Source organism: Carassius carassius, chromosome 21 (genome assembly GCF_963082965.1).
Source record: "Carassius carassius chromosome 21, fCarCar2.1, whole genome shotgun sequence".
NCBI lineage: Eukaryota > Metazoa > Chordata > Actinopteri > Cypriniformes > Cyprinidae > Carassius > Carassius carassius.
Genome location: NC_081775.1, coordinates 17,042,838 through 17,063,112, shown reverse-complemented (window position 1 = coordinate 17,063,112; position 20,275 = coordinate 17,042,838). Strand labels below are relative to the sequence as shown.

General features: G+C 35.2%; 1 protein-coding gene across 6 annotated transcripts in view; it reads left to right on the top strand.

Moving 5' to 3' along the window:
* The window catches only part of grid2 (glutamate receptor, ionotropic, delta 2), a 443,770-nt gene that overhangs the window by 284,990 nt on the left and 138,505 nt on the right, over window positions 1–20,275 (top strand). For all 6 annotated transcript variants that reach the window (XR_009422772.1, XR_009422773.1, XM_059503539.1 and 3 more), the window contains one exon: window positions 13,986–14,039. Coding sequence is in view for 4 of the 6 variants with exons in the window: in XM_059503539.1 (XP_059359522.1) it covers window positions 13,986–14,039 (54 nt within the window). In the remaining 2 variants the exon portion in view is untranslated. The remainder of the gene's footprint in view (window positions 1–13,985; window positions 14,040–20,275) is intronic.

Sequence of the window (20,275 nt, the reverse complement as noted above, 5' to 3'; positions counted from 1 at the left end):
ATTTCTTCTGATTTTAAGGATCACTCATGGTTAAGATTAGGTTTATGTGTAGGGATATGGTCAAGACTACATTTTTTGAGTAAAATGTTGTTCCAGGGTCAACAAAATATGTTGACCTAGGAACACGTCTAACTCAGCAATATAAGGACGTGCTTTACATGTCGGTCAAACGGCCTCATTGGCGGGCCTTGGCCAATGAATGCTGCCATAGATTGTAGACCTTCAGCCATCAGTCTGATGGTCTGGCTATGCGAGACTAGGACAATGATGACTTTCTTTTTTAGTTAATCAATATAGCGTTTGTTATGAAGAAACAACCGCCTGCACATTTAGAACCAATAGCTACAATGTGCCACAGTTATAATATAAATCTATAGGGAAAAATCAATTCTCTTAACAGATCATCTAATATAAATTGTCAGATACTTATTGTGCATCTTGTCAGTAATGCTGGTTCTGTAATCAGCAGTAAATCTCTACACATGCGTGAAACGTGTAAAGATTTACCGCGGATTAACTGGCATACCGACAAAATGCACATTAAATATCGGGATCCCTAAAAGTTACTAAATTTAAATTTAGTCTAAATTTTACACAATAAATAAGCCTGATATATTCCAGTAAGGGTGGTCATGAGTAGTTTAAAAATATTTTAATATATGTGCTGGTTCAAGATGCTGTTCAACTTTCTCCATAGCATTTAAAGTGTCTGTTTCTTAAATTAATTCAGATAAATCACATATTTGACCATCAGCTTCAGGATAAGAATGGCTCGAACAAGTCTAAACACACTTCTCGAGTGCGCCGGTGAATGCACACAGAGTATTTGGTGATTTGCGCTCTGCTCATGAACTGCGATTCAGTCATATTGTGCTGAGAACTGCTCCGTTCAGTTTGTTCGTGAAGTTAGCGCTTATACAAGTGCAGAAGGCATGATTTAAATAATTAATTAATAGCCTGATTCAAGGTTTCCATTGACTATAGTATAAACATTGAGGTGCTGTACTTGCTAGTTTTGGTTATGGGGGGGTTATACCCCCTTATCCCCCACACAAACTATGTCCCTGCTAGACAGGATGTTCTGAAAGAGCAATGTTTGATAGCATAATGTTTACACATTATGGAGGAGTCAGTCTACAAACATTAAACTCTGCTTATTAAGCTAGGAGAGGAAAAAGTATATTAACATTAAGAAAAAATTATACACTTTAGCATAATTGAAACATTGTCTGAGAAGCCATGAAAGCGCAGACAATGAGTACTAAAATTTTCATCGTCATCATCCTCATGTCTGTCAAAGACCCCGTTTATTTTTACGCAATGCTTTGTTGCTGTTGCTTAAAAGAGCCTTCCTTTACATAATGCTGAAACATCAGTAAATCATCCAGTGCTGTGTGAGCAAAGGCTTGTGTTTATAGCACAAGTGCCGGCAACCTCATCCTCGCATGATCATCGGGCCAAGGCAGTGGTTGATCTGGATATTACGAGCAGAGATGATTCTTGGAGATGGGGTGGAGGCACTGATTGACGTGTCAGCTTTTTTATCGGGGTGGATGGCCACGGCTGTCAGCTGGAGAGTGTTTCAACCTGCATGATGGATTATTTACAGCTCTTGCGCCACCACCGCCGCTCACCACATCCTCCCGAATCGCTCCCGTACATTACATGGCCAATTACGCCACGCTGGCCATTTTCTCATCTCAATCAAATTATCTCTACATTGTGTTTAATTTCAGTCGCAAAGAGCTCAGCCATTTTTTACATGGGTCTGTGGTAACAATATATCACCCTGGGAGTCCTGTTGAATGGGCAAACAGGCTGCCATAAAGCAGTCTTTGGAAAATAGATAACACAGCTAGTGCTGGCTTTTTCGATTAACGTGGAATGAAGAATGAAATTACTCACACTAGTATTTCTCCTTAATTCATGCACTTTACTTAAATGGGAAGCTCGTTACTAAGACGTCTGTGATGGTGAATGAAGTGCATTGTAAATTCATAAATTTTCCCTTGACATAGATGGAAGTGCCGCAGACCGTTTTCCGGCAGAATGAAAAAAGATGTATTTACATTTATTTAGGTACATATTTGTTTTTGCATGGGTAACATCATCCGGAATGTCATCAATTGTTACTGATTCACAGGGATGTTATGGATTAATGAAATTCTAACGATTATTACTACCCTCAGCAACTTTTCAATTCACAGATGGAAAGCCTGTGCTCCTTCAAACCGAAAAATTTCCTGTCTCGTTTGGAATTTGCATTGGATTTACTTGTAGTTTTGTGCCAGTTGCCTCGGGACAGTCTTATTTCAATGCCATGTATTTTCATTTATTTCTTTACTATTAATGCTGCAAGTCTCCCAAAGAGGAGCTTGATGAATAGTGACACAAACATGGTATGTGCTGATAAGCTTACAGTGGCTGGATTACTCCCATAATCCTCGTCCTGCTCGTGGTCCCATTAACCACTGCACAAAGACCCACACAGCAAAATGCCCAGTGTTCATTTAACTCCACAAGTGTACATTTTACACTTCTCTGGTGTATATATAGGTCCCACCAGCCTGGTGTTTAAGTAACACTTTCAAAAGCGTTGAATATATACCCCTCGACAGTGTACATTGTTTTACACCAAAAGTGTACACTATACTCTACTGTACACTGTGTATTACTCTCTGCAAGAGTGTATTATACACCGGTTCAAAGGGTTATTTTTTTACACTGATGGAGTAAAATACCAACCACATGGGTTTATTATAAAATGTACAAAGATTAATTGTGTTTTTAGCACTCTGGAATTAAGAAAATTTCTAAATTTCCGAATGTTCAGTATTTTTTTTATTGTATTTATATACAGATCACACAAACCTTTCAAACCCATTGGATTTATTTTCTCAAATTCAACAGACCATAAAGAAATGCAACTCATTCAAAACTGCAAGAGGACGGAAAACAGAAAAAAACATTAATGTTTAAATTAATGTACACCTACACATTAACAAACATTCTAGGCATGACATGCAATTCTACATAACATTAAGAGTAAGCATACCTTGTGAAATCTTACTACGCGATCCAAAGCTTCACGCACACTGATCTTGACAAACGTCTTATTTCTGCTAGAAGGTGGTGGCAGGAGATAGACCAGCAATAACAGGGAAGACATATCAATGTCCCAGTCTAAATTCAAAAAAGAAAACGCAAACCATAACAAATCTATATAATCATATACATAAGCTATTTTATACAAACATAAAATAATTGTAATTTTTTATAATATTTCATTGTATTACTGTATTTTTGACTACATAACTGCCGTCTAGGTAAGCATAAAATACTTCTTTAAAAAAAAACATAAAAACAATCTTAATTTTTTTTAACAGTAATGTTTGAATGGTAAATTAAACTAAAGAAACTAAATAAAACTAAAAATGATATTTCAAATATATTGTAGATAAATTAAAAATCTAATATAAAAACTATAATATATACTATAATATAATATATAATATACCATAATATAATATATATAATAAAATATAATTACATCTTTTCATACCTGCTACAGCCACAGCATCAACTATCATCCAAAGAGTGTCAGGCTTTTGGTCAATAATGTCAGCAAAAACATCTTCATCTACTTCTGTTCCAGTCTCGATAGCCCGTCAGATGTCAAAAAAAAAAGATTTAAATAAAAGAGCTCATCCATCATGCAAAAAATTCTTAACCATTTCCCTCAAATTCACATTTTTCTGTGATTTTGAAATTGACACCCACTTGTAAGAGGTAAAAAAAAAAAATGAATATAGAATAAAAGTTTTGTTGAAAAGCAGTGTTTCTGCTTTTACATTATATTTGTTCCGTCATATTATATTCATAAAATAAAATATCTGAGTGGGGAAAGACTTAAAGAAAAGATTTTTTATTAACAATGAAATGCATATAAACCATATTACAATTATTAGCCAGATCCCACCATTCAGAAGCACTTACCATCCTTGATTACAGAATCGTAAATTGGTACTGCACTTTAAACAGCATACTGTAAACGGGATTGTAAGTCTTACCTGTGGCTTTATCTTGCTCTGATTTGAGAAAAGACCATAGCTGTGTGCTTCTAGAGGTGTTTCAAATGTCCAACAACATGATGGCTGAAATGTCCCGGATGTAATAGCAGACACAGCATTGATCTTCGCGCCACAGTTTCTACACAAATTAAAATGATTCGATTAAAAAGACAGCCTACGGCCATATATGAAATCTTCAGTTTTCACTAACAATTACTAAATGTACAAAATAAGTTACAAAAATGCAGAATGTTTTAAACCAATTTAACATTCAGCGCTGCTTCGGAATCATCTATAATAACTTTTTAACAACTTTTACACACTTACTATATATACTAAAACAAACGAATATTCTCCGTTATTTTCCAGGAGGAGAATTTCCAACACGTTAGAAATATTTACTTTAACGTTTTAAAATGGCGGCGACAACAATGATATAACTACTTTCTAAAATCGATTGGCCGTCATTTAATAGATTAAACCAAACATAAATTAGGTTTGTAAATCTTACCTGTGGCTTTATCTTGTATTGAACAGAGAAAAGACCATACTTGTGTGCTTCAAGCGCGGTTCTCGTTTCTTTCAAATGACCAACACGACGACTGAAATGTCCCGTATGTAAAATAAGCACCGAACCAGTGTAGATCTTCACGCCCAAATTTTTATCAAATTGAATTAATCTGGTAAAAAAATAAAGCCATATATGTGTACAATAAATGATGCAGTTGTGATGTTTTGGAATTTCCGATTTCACTAAAACTATAACGTTACAAGATAACGTACAGCCTGCCAGTCTATTAATGTGACTCAATAAAGCTAGTTTATGTTCCGTCTCACGGAAACAGAATGTATTACAACTAACTCTGTATATCAATTAAATGTATGTAGTTGTATTAAAACAAAAGGTTAAAAGTGAAGATTCTAAATCTTACCTTTGTGTTTAGCTTTCAATCGCACGATTCCACCGAAAGAGCCGCCATTTTTCCAAACAGGGTAGATTGTCAAATGCGGACTGCATTGTCTCAATTACTTCAAGTTCCCGTATGTAATATTAACACTGGACAGGTGTTTGGAAGCGCGACACCAAAATATAGCACCACTCGGGGGCACCATGTCACACAAACTAGTGTTTATTACAGTAAATGTACACTTTTATTTGAACACTGTAACACCATAAGGCCTTACACTGAAATTTTAACACCACCGAATTTGCTGTGCATGCAGGGGTCACACACCAGGTCATGATTGCATTGTCACCACCCATCATACTTTGCTTCTGCCACCATCGGCCACGTGCAAACAGCACTCTGTTGGAGTGTTAGATGATATCTGGGGACCTTCCTCTTGTGGCAGATTGCTGGATGTTGGATTAATGCATTTTTGTATGGCACGCTGGCACCGAATGCTCTGGTGTGAGACCACGGGGACTGGACTGGACTATTGCACTTACAAAGGGAGTTCTTGATATTCAAAGTGCTGTTTTTGAGTGGTGCAAGTGTACTTGGTTGTTACACAGGGAATAATGAAACAGAACCAACATCTGATGATTTTATGGGATAACTGAGAGTTGAATGCTTTTGAGCCCCTAATGAGAAACTGAGCCCTGAGTGAATGGGGGCTTGTGGACACCCCCCACCCCCACCCCAGCATCAAAAAAGCCTTTTCTTTCACTCTTGTAAAATAAATGTCCCAAAAGGGGAGTTTTGCAGTAATTCCATACAGAAGAGTTAACCTTTCTGGGTTTCCTGAATAGACTTTCATTGAACAGTACTTTTAAAGAACATGTTGATAGTCTAAGGATCCCTTTTCCACTATACAGATGTTAAAGGTTCTTCATGGAATCATAGGTGGCACTAAAGAAATTTTATTTTTAAAAGTGTTAAGACCAAACATCCATTATAACAACATTCAGGCTCATAAAATCTTTGAAGTAATAGCACAGTTCTGACAGAAAACAAAAAAGAAGAAAAAAAAAAAATATATATATATATATATATATATAAATGAAGACACATAAATGAGAATAATAGTTTTATTCTAGACCTTTTTTGGGAACAAAATCATACAGTTTAAAAAATAAAGCCATTGCAAAAATAAAATAGTAATTGTGACGAGTGGGGCGGGGCCGAGGGACATGGGAGCGAGGCCGGGGGAGTGATTGGAGATGAACTACACCTGTTCGTCCCACCGGTCTCGAGGCCCATGGAGGAGATGGAAGGATATAAAACTGGAGCGACGACAGTGAAGGACGAGAGAGGACCAGGCCTGGGCTTTTAGTTGTGTTTTGGGTTTTATTTGCGCGCACCAGTCGTCCGTGAGGGGCTGGTGCGCTGTTTTTGTGTTTATTTTGTTATTAAAATGTTTTTGATTGTCCGCCGGTTCCCGCCTCCTTCTTCCGGAAGAATATGAAGGTTATATCATTACAGTAATATTTTGAAAATGAAGCAAAAGTTCTAAGAATAAAGTAGCAGTATGAGATTATGAGACTAGCATCCAATAAGACATCCTTCTAAAACTCTTAACATAAAAAAAAAACATTTTAGAAGTACAGTATGTCCCATTTTTAAAGTTGCCTTTATGTATATTTTTTGCATTATTATTTTACTTTTTATGTATTACATTTTAGGTAACTCCACCCCACAATGAAAATTTTGTCATTAATCACTTGAAATTACTCAAAAAGTATGAAAGACGTCGTAAGAATAGTCCATCTGCCATCAGTAGTTCATGATGTGGAGAGACAAAGAGGAGACTATTGACAAAGGAATTGCTGAATAAATTCATTATTTATGTTTTCTTCGCTTACAAACAGTATTTTCGTCGCTTCATAACATTTCAGTTGAACTACTGATGGCAGATGGACAATTCTGATGATGCTTTTCATACTTTTCTGGACCTTGACAGTGTAACTTATTTGCCAATCTATGGGACAGTATTAGAAATAAATAAACTGAAATTAACTGAACTGACAGTCATAAGCCTCCCGGTTTTCATCCAAAATACCTTAAAATGTGTTCAGAAGACGAACAAAGCTTTTACGGGTTTGGAATGACATGGGGGTAAGTGATTAATGATTACAATTTCATTTTGGAGTGGAGTATCCCTTAAAGTCTCATAACTCTTTTAGTCTCATTGCAGGTTTAGTTTCATAATGCCATGTTGGAATGTTGGAATTTGGACTATTCTCGAAATATATCAACTTGCTTAAAATATATCAACAATCTTAAAATTGTTTTTTTCTTTCTTTCTTATACTGTTAGAAGATTATTCTCAGACATTTATAAATGCATGTACTATATGTATGTATGTATGTAAGCGTGTATGTATAGTATGTGTGTTTGTCTTTTTGTGTAATTTCTATTACACAAAATCTGTCATACTTGTTTGAGAACATACCCTGATTAAAAAAAAGAAAAGAAATAAGTAATAAAAAGTATCTATCTCTGACCTTTTCATAAATTCAATGTGGGTGTTCAGAGTAAAAATAAAAGGAAAAATTCTTATTTATCTACTGCCAACGTACTTGTTCCACATTTTGCTTAGTGTGGATCAAACATGGTAATAGAGAGAAATTACTTCAGTGTTGCCTGTTACAGCTTCTTGCCTCTGCTGTCAACACATGAGCCTGTGAGGCAATTATTTGACAACATTATAACTATTTAATGTTAGGAGCAGATGACTGCTCCGGGAAAGAAATATGGGAAATCCTGTCCCTTAAACTAAGCAAGAATCAGCAAAGACAGGCTTGCTGTTTCAGCTGATTTGTCAAGAGGGCAGAAGCTTGATAATACTGTCTATTAATCTATTAAAACTTAAGTGATCAATAGCTCTGAAAGGTTGCTCTTTGTCGTGACACCCTTGAAGCTTGTCATGTGTTTGCTTTGGCTCGCCCTTGAGGCCAGAGCGCTGGTTTATAGCCACAGTAAATCAGCAGCATATTTACAATGAGATCAGGACGGAATTATACAGGCAGTTCAGGGTAATTAAGCTTAAATGGGGATGCAAGAAGGATAAAGCCATTGTCCTCGCAAATGAGAGGCTTCTGACCTGTTTCCTTATAGGAACATGCTTTTCTCTGTTTGTGTTATATACATTTTCCTGATATGAATTGCATTAGTTGTACCAAACTGAAGTTCGGACAGGTTTCCCTTTTTTCTGCTGTTTGGACAAACAAATAGTCCCACCCACCCAAATTAAGCATTTGCGGTATCTAATGTCACTAAGTCTATTATTTTAGTTTAGTTTATCATTTTATTTTATTTTAGTATTTTAGGTAAGTAGTCATTTAGTCACCCAGACTAAATGGCATTATCAAAAATCAGGTTTTAATTATATTTCAAACCACCTTTTTATCCTTTAATATAATGTATTAGTCAAGTAAAACTTTATTCAAAGAAAAAACTGTCAGGAATGGAGCCAGATCAAATGTACAGTTTGTAATGATGGATTAATAGCTATTTAGCTATGGTTGATCATTATTCAGAAAAAGAAGAGCAAGCTATTACATTTTCAGTGAAGATTATGAAAACAACATTTTGTCTTTGAAATAATATGCACTAATGAATTGTTCACATTCAGACCTTATTGTGCATTAAGAAAGTAAATGGGTTCTATTTTGATTTTGTGTTGACTTTATAAAGACTTTAATATGATTCTGATGTTGTCCAATGAGAATCCATAGAGTATGTTTTGAAACCTCTTGTCCTGACTATAGCTGTTTAAAGCTTGGCTTGGTTTGTATTTCTTTTTTTTTTCTCCATGATTATGTGATTATGATTTCACAGCATACACATATCCAATTTGGATTTTCCCTGTGTTATCAGAGACGCAAGTGGCATAATTACAAAGCGTGAACAAGTTTGAGTGTTTCTGTATGTGCCTGTTTTTGTGTTGCCATGTGCGTTTATCATCCAAACCACCGCTACGAGAGACACAGTGCTGCAACCTCAGAGATGATGGCATGATAAGTGTGTGTCAATGGCGGTGTGTGTTGTACAAAAGTCACACTACCAGTGAGATGGGCCACCCTCCTGACAGACTGCACACAGTGGATGAATTATACATGACTAAAGCCACAGCTCACAGTGAGGCTGGCTGACATTAAAGCAAAATGGCAATTGTGACACATAACAGTTTTGATGTATTTAAAGCGCTCATGCTCGTGCAAGTGTGAGCTAAGTACATAACATGCTGGAATTCACTCTGAAGAATAATGTGCCATTTGAGGAATTAATCAGCGCAGAAAACTTCCGGATCTCATTTGCTGTCACATATGGCGTTCGTGGTTAGTAGCACAGACTGTTTTGTCTATGAGATCTTGTATTGTCAACTTTGCCAAGACCAAAAATTTAATTTTTTTCACAGCTCATAGTAATTGCGTAATCCATAATAATACCCTATGATAAATCCACAGGAAGCAAAAGACTTGTTTTGCAGGTATTAAGCTGTTGCAATGAGAGAGAGAGAGCTATTTGCAAAACTTTGGATTTTCCATTTTTATGTAAGAGTTCATTACATTGAATCATTGAAATATAAAAGTTTAAAATGGGTCATCTGAATGAAAATCTTTTTTTTTTTTTTGTCTGGTAAAAAGGTTTAGATATTCTTAAAATTCTTTTTATTTTTTTTATTTTTTTATTTGTATAGTGCTTTTCAAGATACAAATAGTTGCCAAGCAGCTTTACAGAAGCTGGGCTCAATAAAAATTTTGAACGTTTTTGAAATAAGGCTTTTGTACTTCAAGGCTGCATTTTAATACAATTTTTATTTTTATATATTTTATATATGTACAGTACATTTACTTCTGTGTTCGCAAAGCTGAATTTTCAGCATCACGTGATCCTCAGAAATCATTGAAATATGCTGTTTTAATGCTCGACAAACAATATTATCAATATTTTAGTTAATATTTTTTTTGCAGGATTCTTTGATGAATAGAAAATTCAGAAGAGAAGCAATCATATGAATATAAATCTTTTGTAATATTCAGATGTTTTATGTTTAATGCATTCTTCATAAATAAAAGTATTTCAAAATAATAATAATAATAATAATAGTAATAAACAACAACAATAATAATAATAATATTAAACTGTTTATCATATAGCATATACCATATATAAGCATATACCATAAACTGTAGTACACAATTTATTTATTTATTTATTTATTTCAAATATGTTAAATGGAATGCTGTAAGTAAACTGGTTAAGGATCCCCTTTGTTGAAAACTGTTAAATGATAAACATTTAATCTAGATTTCAATTAACATGATATTAGAGGTGTTTTTTCATCATTACATTTACATTGCATTTGGTATAATTATGAATCAGTTAATCCATTTTCTCAGCTAATACGTTTATAAGATTAATATGAAGTTTAAAATATCCTGTCTCAAAACAGAAGCTAAAACTTCTTGGCAAAGTTTGAAGTTCTCATTTGGATCCGTTGGGTCACTTACGAGGTAAAAAGAGGTGGTGCGGAGGCAACTTTGTGCGGTTGGTGGATGTCAAAGTTCACGTCTAATTCTGGTCATCTCTCCCTTTGGCTCTTTTTAATGAATACACGTCATCTCACCTTCCACTTCTAGGGCTCAGGCAGGTGGAAAATATGAGATAATAACAATAATCATCATTCTGTGAAAGCACCTGGTTGAAGGACATCGCTTTCAGCGTATAATTTAAACAACTGCTTGTATTTGAAAGTGGATAGAATGTGTCTCCTTGAAGAGGTGTTTTTTTTCTCTCTAATTTGTGAATTGTTAAAGGCATGCCACATCCACTCTGGTTCATTAGAAAGCAAAGAAAAAGAATAATAGGAAGGAAATGAAAGAGATGTGTGATTGTGGTTAACACTAGCTGCTTAATCTTCGCTGGGTTTTCACATTAATGCAGGTGAAGACCTTTAGTACTGAGGTGATGGCTCTCTCGGTGGGGAGTTCAAAACCACAATCTGGATGTAAATTCACATGGCCTCCTAATTCTCTGTAGATTTACAGTTGAGAGCACTTTGGCAGAGTGGGCGTCTCCGAGTGATTACGGGCTTTGATCTCGCAGGCATTAGACTTTACGTCAACCCACTGTCAGTCAGGGTTGTCACTGCAGCTCAACAGCTAGTCAGATCAGATTCCCATATATTTATAATCAGACAGTCATTATACAAGTTTTGTCACTGAAATGACAAATTATGCTTCTTTGTTGTTCTTAAAGGCATAATTTACCAAAAAAATTATGTTTTGTCATTATTTTATCATTTCTGGGTCATTTTGAGACACATGAGGTGATTTTTGAAGAATATCCTTACCATGCTGTCCATATAATAAAAAAGAATGGGGTGTCTGTGAAAGTGTCTAATTCTCGAAAAAGGATAAAAAAATCAGTGATGTATTTAAGAAGAAGTTGTGCACTGTATTCCAAGTGTTCTGATACAACAACATTTTGTGAAGGAGTGTCACGAAATACCTGTAGCCCATTGTCTATTGTCAATAGTGTAGTTAAGTCACTTTCAAATGAACAGATTTCTGGTGGTCAGTGCGGCAAATTCACATGACCAACTTGAACTTGAGTGAAATCCTCATGAAATTCCAGAATCCTTGGATTCCAGTGATATTCAATTATAACCTTCCCATTTAAAGTTGTAGAAGCTGTATGAACACAAAATATAATTTGATGCTATTGATACCAAACCCCATTGGTTCTCGTTGTTTCATTCCATGAAGTCAGTGATATCAAAACTGACACATATTAGCCTAATTGTGCACTATAGAGCATAAATAAAGACTGGACTTAGGACTTGTTTCTCACATTAAGCTATAAAATGACTTCAAAATACTTTGGTATATAGCGCTTTGATGAGTTGGATGGACTACTTTTGTGATACTATTATGATACTTTTAAACTGTTTATATGGTTAATTTGCATCTTGGCAGTCCATTTTCCATTGACAGTACATACTTTTTTGTGTTTAATGAAAGAAAGAAAGTAAGTAAGATATGCAGGTTTGTGAACTATGCCTTTAAGGAACATCGGACATGTAGGTCTGTTTGCTAATTTCCTGAGCCTGATTCTACCCAGGGGATGGCTCTGTTTAACTTGGACAGATCTTTTGCTTGAGGATTTTCCTAGATTTCTGTGTGAGCATCTCAATCTGGTCTGTGCAAACTTTCAGCTCACTGCCAGAATCAATACCTTCCTCTTTGGCAATGGACGGCATACCTCTTACCATCAACTTTAATTGCAAATTGAACATAAAAAAAATAGCATGGATGCAGCCACTCAAATATTTAGCCTTTTACCATGTCTTATAAAGAGGTATATTTGTTCGGTTTAAGCACACTCTGTAACAACCTTGAACTTTTTCTTGGCATTAAGACAAGCCTTAGAGGTCCATCTTGGTCTAGTAGATGTTAAGCCAATGCTTTAATTAAGTTCAGCCATCTGTCTCGAAACTTTTGACTGTATATACACAACTGCTTTGAGACACATACATTCTTCATGAGCCACTTTAATGACCTCACAAAGCCTTAGACATCAAAATGATTGGACCATGTAATTAATAACTGTGGCCACTTTATGTCTACTCCTATTTTGGCGTCAAGAGGTTGTGATGTACTTTTTTTTTCTCGATCTTGCTAACATGTCAAGCTGATCTTAGCATTTTCAAAGGAAACTTCAGCATCACTTACTGAGCTAATGATAACACATGACATTTAATAGAGATGAGACTGGAGAGTGCTGTAACACTTCCAGTTTAATTCAATTAGAAACTGGCTGTAGGCAGAGGCGAATCATCCCTATCTATCTATCTATCTATCTATCTATCTATCTATCTATCTATCTATCTATCTATCTATCTATCTATCTATCTATCTATCTATCTATCTATCTATCTATCTATCTGTCTGTCTGTCTGTCTGTCTGTCTGTCTGTCTGTCTGTCTGTCTGTCTGTCTGTCTGTCTGTCTGTCTGCCTGTCTGTCTGTCTGTCTGTCTGTCTGTCTTATAAAAATGTAAAACATTTGTCTGTATAAATTAGCAGTTTTGATTAAAAATGTAATAGAGTTTATCACTTTTAATTAAATATTTATAAATTAAAATGGGATCAGTGGTGGTGATTAGGGATGGCTTATTTATTTATTTTTCTTTAAAAAGTAAATTTATTATTATAATTAATTATTTTGGGTTACCACCCACGCTCGCACTTGACACAAATTAACATATTCTTAATTAATTTGCTGCAGATAAATATGGTAATTTTATATTAAAAAGAATAACAACAAAAAGGTAAAATGTGTTACAACACTTCCCAGTCTCTCCTATTTAACAAAAAGCGATTAAGACCCCCGGCATGAAGCCAGCTGAGCTCTGTTTGTCAAGTACTGCCATCTTGTACCAGTTGATGGAAAATGTTATGCCTCTTGTCTCTTTTGTAATTATAAAGTTTTATTAGGTGTTTGTGGAAGATTAAAACACTATTAGCGCAGCTTTCACCGTCAGATTCTCCAGCTGTTCCTTTTGTTTATGACCAAAATGTTTTATGACACCAACATTTAGTCACCTACACAATTACGGTTAATGAAATGCTGTGCTGGTACAGTGGGCAGGAGAAACATTGGTGAAAGGTACTATGTTTTTGTGTTGTGTTGGTGTGGAGAGAGAGAACCAAAAATGGGACACAATGGGAGGAATAGTGTGTAGTTTAAGATAAATATAGACACAGATAGAGTTTACAACATACATTTACAGGCTCTAATACTGTTTGGATATTTAAATGCCTCTGTTATAGATGCCAAATTTCATAAACCTTCGACTTGTCCACTATTCAACCTTTGATGAACAGAAACCCTCTCCCAGAAAGGGTCAGTTCTTCCAAACTATTAAGTTTCTAATTGGCTAAATGTTTCTTTCTTTCTCTCTAGGTGGTGGAAACAAATCTTGTGGCTTTTGACTGTCACTGGATCATCATAAATGAGGTGGGTTCTTAAGCTATTTTGTGAGAAATGTAGTTTATTCTTTCTGTAAGCATATTTGAATATATTTGCATCTTTATATCTTTATCGTCTAAGTGAGAGGCGGACAAGGGCTCATTTGGAGCCTGATAAAGGTGGCCAGATAAGGACAAATTATAGCTCAATGATTTAAATTAGATTTGGCAAGCATGGGAGTAGCGCTATAAAATAATTCAGCGCTTTCCTTAACGAATAAAGCATTTTTCCAAAATGATCCTGCGACAAGGAGAAGACAATGAAGATATAGACCTTGAGCCCATCTGCCTGAATTATAGCTATTTCAATAACTTAAAAGTCACTCTCTATGGTAACCTCTATTAATCTCTATGGTTTTATTTCAAATGGTCATATAAATCAGTTTGGTCTTTTTGAATAATAGAGCTCAGTGCTCTATGAAATTGTACTGTGACAAATTCACTCCCCAGTCCAAAAATACCATGTATTGAAATTCAGATTCATTTTGATATTGGCTAGTTTCGATGTTCAGAAACTATAGTTTTACCCTGTCATGTTTAGGATTTTTTATAGATCCTGTTATTTCTATGGCCAGAAGAACTGACTGCCTGCACATTAATTATAAAGTTAGGAAAAAGTGGTTAAAATAAATTTTAGGGCTGTCACGATTTCTGATTCTATTTGAGTACTCAATTCAAGTAAAAAATCCTTGACTGGATTTTGGGCATCCCGTGTAACAGCCAAAAATACCAGAAATGGCGTTTTTCAAGGATGAGAATCCATGAAACACACGATTAAATCGTTTTGCAAGACAGCATGATATATAAGACTCATTTATAAATAAATAAATAAATTAGAAAAACATAATAAAATAAAAGAATAATGCTATTGTGAATTCTCAAATGCTACGATTCAGTTAAATAAGTATATTCGATGTAGGTTTAATATATGTGCTTTACTTATTTACATGCGTATAGGCTATGTACCTTACATGTGTGTCAGAGTGGCTCCGTTCATAGTAAATAAATGCTGCTCCACACAAACTGTTATAATTTAGATGTGTGAAGCATCTCAGACACCATCTCTGACTATCAGTTTGGGTTTATTATTACGTTCATCTGGAAACACAACATTCGCCATTTCATCAGATCTGTAAGGTAAATCATTTATAAACCTACGCAAACACAGGAGAATACATCAGTATCTTTCTCAACATGCTAACGGTTCATCACAATTTACCATTTAACCCTCACTGCAGAACACAAGATCCAGGGGGCGTGATTGGATCCACATTTAGGGGGTCGAGATCAGTAAGGTAAAGGGTGGAGATAGGTAGGTTTAGAGATCAGGCGGTGGAGACAGATACGTTTAGTTATATGTAAGGTGGGAGGTGTTGGATCCGGATCCAACCACGCCCCCTGGATCTTGTGTTCTACATTGGGGACCATCTCCAGTATACACGTTTTGTTATCCACATATTCAAGAAATTACAGTGGCTGTAGCATTTCTGTCTTTAAGAAATGGCCAAATATTTAACATTAAGTGGGAATTTGAATTAAATCTGTTTAATCGATATTAAACTAGGATAGATCGCGCAGTAAAGCGTAAAACAGTCATCAGGCCATTGGCGCCCTCTGCAGGCATTTTTTATAATACAACATTTATAATACATTAGCTTGTTTAAAATACATTGTGTATTTTAACAGTTTTGTTCAATAAAACCATATGATTTATTTTAAACTAATTATTATTGCCTCATCGCTATCATATATTTATCATAAGTAATTTTAAAAGGCTGTTGTTTGGTAAGGTCTTATTTTTATAAAAAAAAAAAGAAGAAGTAGAAAAAAGAAAACATTATAATTACTCGATTAATCGTCAGAATAATCAACGGATTACTCGATTACCAAAATAATTCTAACTCATTTATTTTCATTTAAATTGTAGTAGTTTTAATAATTAGAATTGTATAATAATGTCCTCAATACTTAGCAGCTTTCATTGAAGAATGAAACAGATCATCTCATTTCACATGCAACAGGACATTGACAGCTGCTATTTAAAGACATAACAGCAAAATTTATGAATAATTCAAAGGGTATACAGATAGTTATGAAAAAAATCATTATGACCATTTCTGGCACAATATAAGTTTTCTAACATTAAAAGAGGACTGTGGCAAAAAAAAAAAAAGATTAAAAAGTCTGATTTATAAAAGATTATTAAAATAACCAAAACGTGCGACACATTATCTGATCCAGTACAAAATACACCAGTTTAGGCATGTGGAGCATTTAATGCATCTGAGGAAAGTTTTATGTCCTCGTATATTAAACACAAAGGCACATGACATTACCTTGACATGTCTCTGTATGGACACTCATTGCTCATGGTTGGCCTTACTTGACAGCACTCATAGGGGACAAAACAAGCAGCTGCCAAAACCTGAACCCTAGAATTGGGCCATAACCCTGTAGGCTCATATTTGTGTCATTCTAATTTAGCGCTCCTAATTAAGCATCAAGGGCCTTTATATTTGTCATCTGGGGGTAGAATAAGCCGCACAGTGTTGATATTTTCAGGTCTGTAAAACTGTGATGTCCTCTCTGCTCTTGAAAGTTTTGCAGCACACTAAAAAGCCCTCACATGCCCTCTCATTACCACTTTAATTAATAGCGGCACAAACATCGTTTGACAGTGTTCGACTGTGCGTCAGGCAAATTTTGATTTGGCCGATCAGAAACCTTAAAATTACCTTTAAGACTGCAGGTTGCATTGTAGACAACTTTTATTTTAATCTTATTGAAGTCTGAACGGCTTCGACATTCTAAGTTAGTTCCACGCCGGTGTGCCACAAGTTCAGATTTAATGACATACTTCATGAGAGCCAGTCACCAGCAATCACAGCTTTGCAGGTGAGAATAAAACTCAAAAGTGAAGGCTGTCAAATGGAACAGCTTGGCCGCTCTGAAGTCTACGTTCACTGGGGGATGTTCCCTGTCCATTCCCATCACATCATTCCCAGCTTACACACTTCATTCTGTCCGTCTGTGGAAAAGATGGCTTTGGGCTAAAATTAGCATTCATTCCTCCCAAGGCTGCACAAGGACATGTGAGCGTACGCGGTTATGTCTGTCTGCCTCTTGGCAGTGCTCTGAATACCCATTCATGAGAGTAATTTTAATACTAATGATTATTTTTATGTAGTTATGTTTCTTGTCTTTAAATTGGGCCCATTTTTAGCTAACTGGAGAGTGGAGAATTTGACCTTGACTTGATGAAAAAGGAAAACTTAACCTTGTGTGAAGATTGTTTAGTTTGTGTGTCAGTACTGGTGTCAGGATTCAATGTTTATAATGAAGGAGCAGCATCTGTTTAACTGGAACTAACTTTCTATTTTTTCTTTAACCTGAGTGAGCTTTTTTTAACCAGATAAAGACAGCTTTGTCCATTTTACTTAATTTTAATAATTTTATTAAAATTGGAACACACACTGTTCTAAAGGTATTTTATTTTATTTTTGATTGTACTAAATAATCTGTGTTAAATCCATTACTAGATGTTTTTTTTACTATAATAAATACTGCATTATTCCATGACCTATATATATATATATATATATGTGTGTGTGTGTGCAGGGGCGGACTGGCCATCTGGAGCACCGGGACTTTTCCCGGTGGGCCGCTAGCCAATGTATATATATATATATTTTTTTTTTTTAATTGACGGAAATCATAATATTACATCTCTTTTTTACGCAAATGGATGAGTGAGTCGATCGCGCAGCCAACAAGCGCGTTTTCGTCTAATTTAGAGAGAGACCGATTCATCTGGTACAGCGAATTTCTCTGAGCAGCAGCCCACTGTATACGTTCACTTAAAACATAACCGACTGTGTTTACGAGAATACTTGCAGAGACAATTATTTTGAAATAATTGTGTGTGTATTTATTCATTCAGAAGTTAGGATACCCAAAAGATTAATTAATTCTTTGTACGCGCATTGTCTGAAATGCTGCTCACAGCGCGTGCTTTGAACGAGTGCGCGCAAGCTTCGAACGCGCGCAAATTGTTTAAAAAAGTTGAATCAGCAAGATTTAGAAACAAGTGAAAACGATCAACTACGATACATTTCACCCCTCCAAGCGAGTGAACAACGCGAATTTTAAATCACTATTCACGATAGCCCGTCGGGAAGAGCAGTGATACATTTTGGAGCCCGACTGCAAAACACAATAGCCCCTGGACGTCGGGCTAGCGATTTTGCGAGCCCTGCACCTCAGATCTATCCAGTTTGCGAACCACTGGTTTCCACAATGTTTTCGTTAAACAAAATAAATGATTATTTTAAAAGATTTACTCAAGAGAATAATCTGTTCACGAATCGGATCATGAACTTATATTATTGCATATTCATGCATCTGTTAATTGCAGTGTTGGGAAGGTTACTTTGGAAATGTAATAGGTTACAGATTACAAGTTACCCTATTTAAAATGTAATAGTAGTGTACCTTTTTCAATTACTTTATTAAAGTAATGTAACTAATTACTTTTGATTACTTTTTGATTACTTTTCAAAATCTCCAATAAATGTTTATTTGCAACTGTTAATCATCTTCAAACATTTACACCATTCAGGTTTAACCTTACAGCAGTGCTCAATACTGTCAGACTTTTACAATCCTTCATCACTTGAATTAAGATGATCAAATTTGAACACATGTCTGCATGTCTGCTTCATTAATTTCCACATGGGGCGGACTGGGATAAAATTTCAGACCGGGAAATCTCAAACTCATACAAACAAATTCATGGACAACACTATTTTTTGTATGGACCTGATATAAAAAAAGATTTAAATCTTTAGTTTGGGGACATGCAAAATAATTAAAAGTTCTCTCCTGAACTTCACCTTCACTTCATTTCTTTTTTTCTTTTCAGTCTCTTTATTTTGCCCTGTTATCCATCTACCTCATGACTTTAACACTCAAGATTTAACAAAACTATACTTTCTAAATTGCCTACATGTCAAATTGAGTGCATCACTACAATATAAAATCCTAATACTGAACATGAGTCATGTTTTTCCCTCACAAAAATTAACTGCTTTTATTACGTAAAAGTACAGTAACCATGTTTTTTTAAATTATTATTATTGCAAATGGATTACCATTTGTATTTATTTTTAAATAAATATGGTTTAACAACAGTAACCTTTGTCTCTGAATTTATAGCAAATATTAAAACTTTGCATATGCTTTGATTCAAGTGTACTTTTGATATATTTGTCCAAAATGTGGCATATTCCGTCCGTGTTAGGCAATAGCAATCCCGTTTTTATGACTGGATTATACTAACCAGACTATGTTTCTGCATCGCGGAAATTATAGGGCCGTACGTCTCAGAATAGTCAGTTCAATTTGGGAAAGAAATCAATTACATCTGTATGTGGATGTGTGTAAATATTCAAATGTAATCCCCACTGTAATCTTTAAAATTTTCAGAAGTAACTGTAATTTAATTACTCATTTTTTCTTAGTAACTGTAACTGATTACAGTTAAATTTATTTTGTAATTAAATTGCGTAATTAAGTTACATGTAACTAGTTACTCCCCAACACTGGTTAATTGAATGCAAAGTGTATGTTCTAGGAGAATGTTTGTCTCGTGATGAACATGTATCGCTCACTAGGAGTCGCTAAATGAACAGCTGCAGCACGCAGGTTATCTTTTTTTTTTTTTTTTTTTTTCAATGGAGGATCAGTTGCCCTATTGGTTAAAATCCCCAAACAGTATACTTAAATATCAAATAAATAAATTACATCAAAACAGGGGCGTTTGCGTTTTGATGTGGTGGGCTGCTGTGGGCCAGAAAGTCCAGGGCCACTTTTTGGTCCCAGTCCGCCCCTGTGTGTGTGTGTGTGTGTGTGTGTGTGTGTGTGTGTGTGTGTGTGTGTGTGTGTGCGTGCGTGCGTGTGTGTGTGTCAATTACTGTATTTTGTTACTAGTAAACATATTGTTATTAGTAAACATACATTTGGTAGCATATTGGCCCTGCATTATTCCAGTAAAGTACTGTTTATTGTATTTGTCAAAGTTAATCAATTACTGTATTTTGATATTAGTAAACATATCATTAATTGTTTATGTAAATGATGTATAAGTTTTTCTCTTTTTGCCTAACCTTTAAACTTTAGTTGTATCATCCATGCTAAATAAATATTTTGCAGTTAAAATTCTCCCAG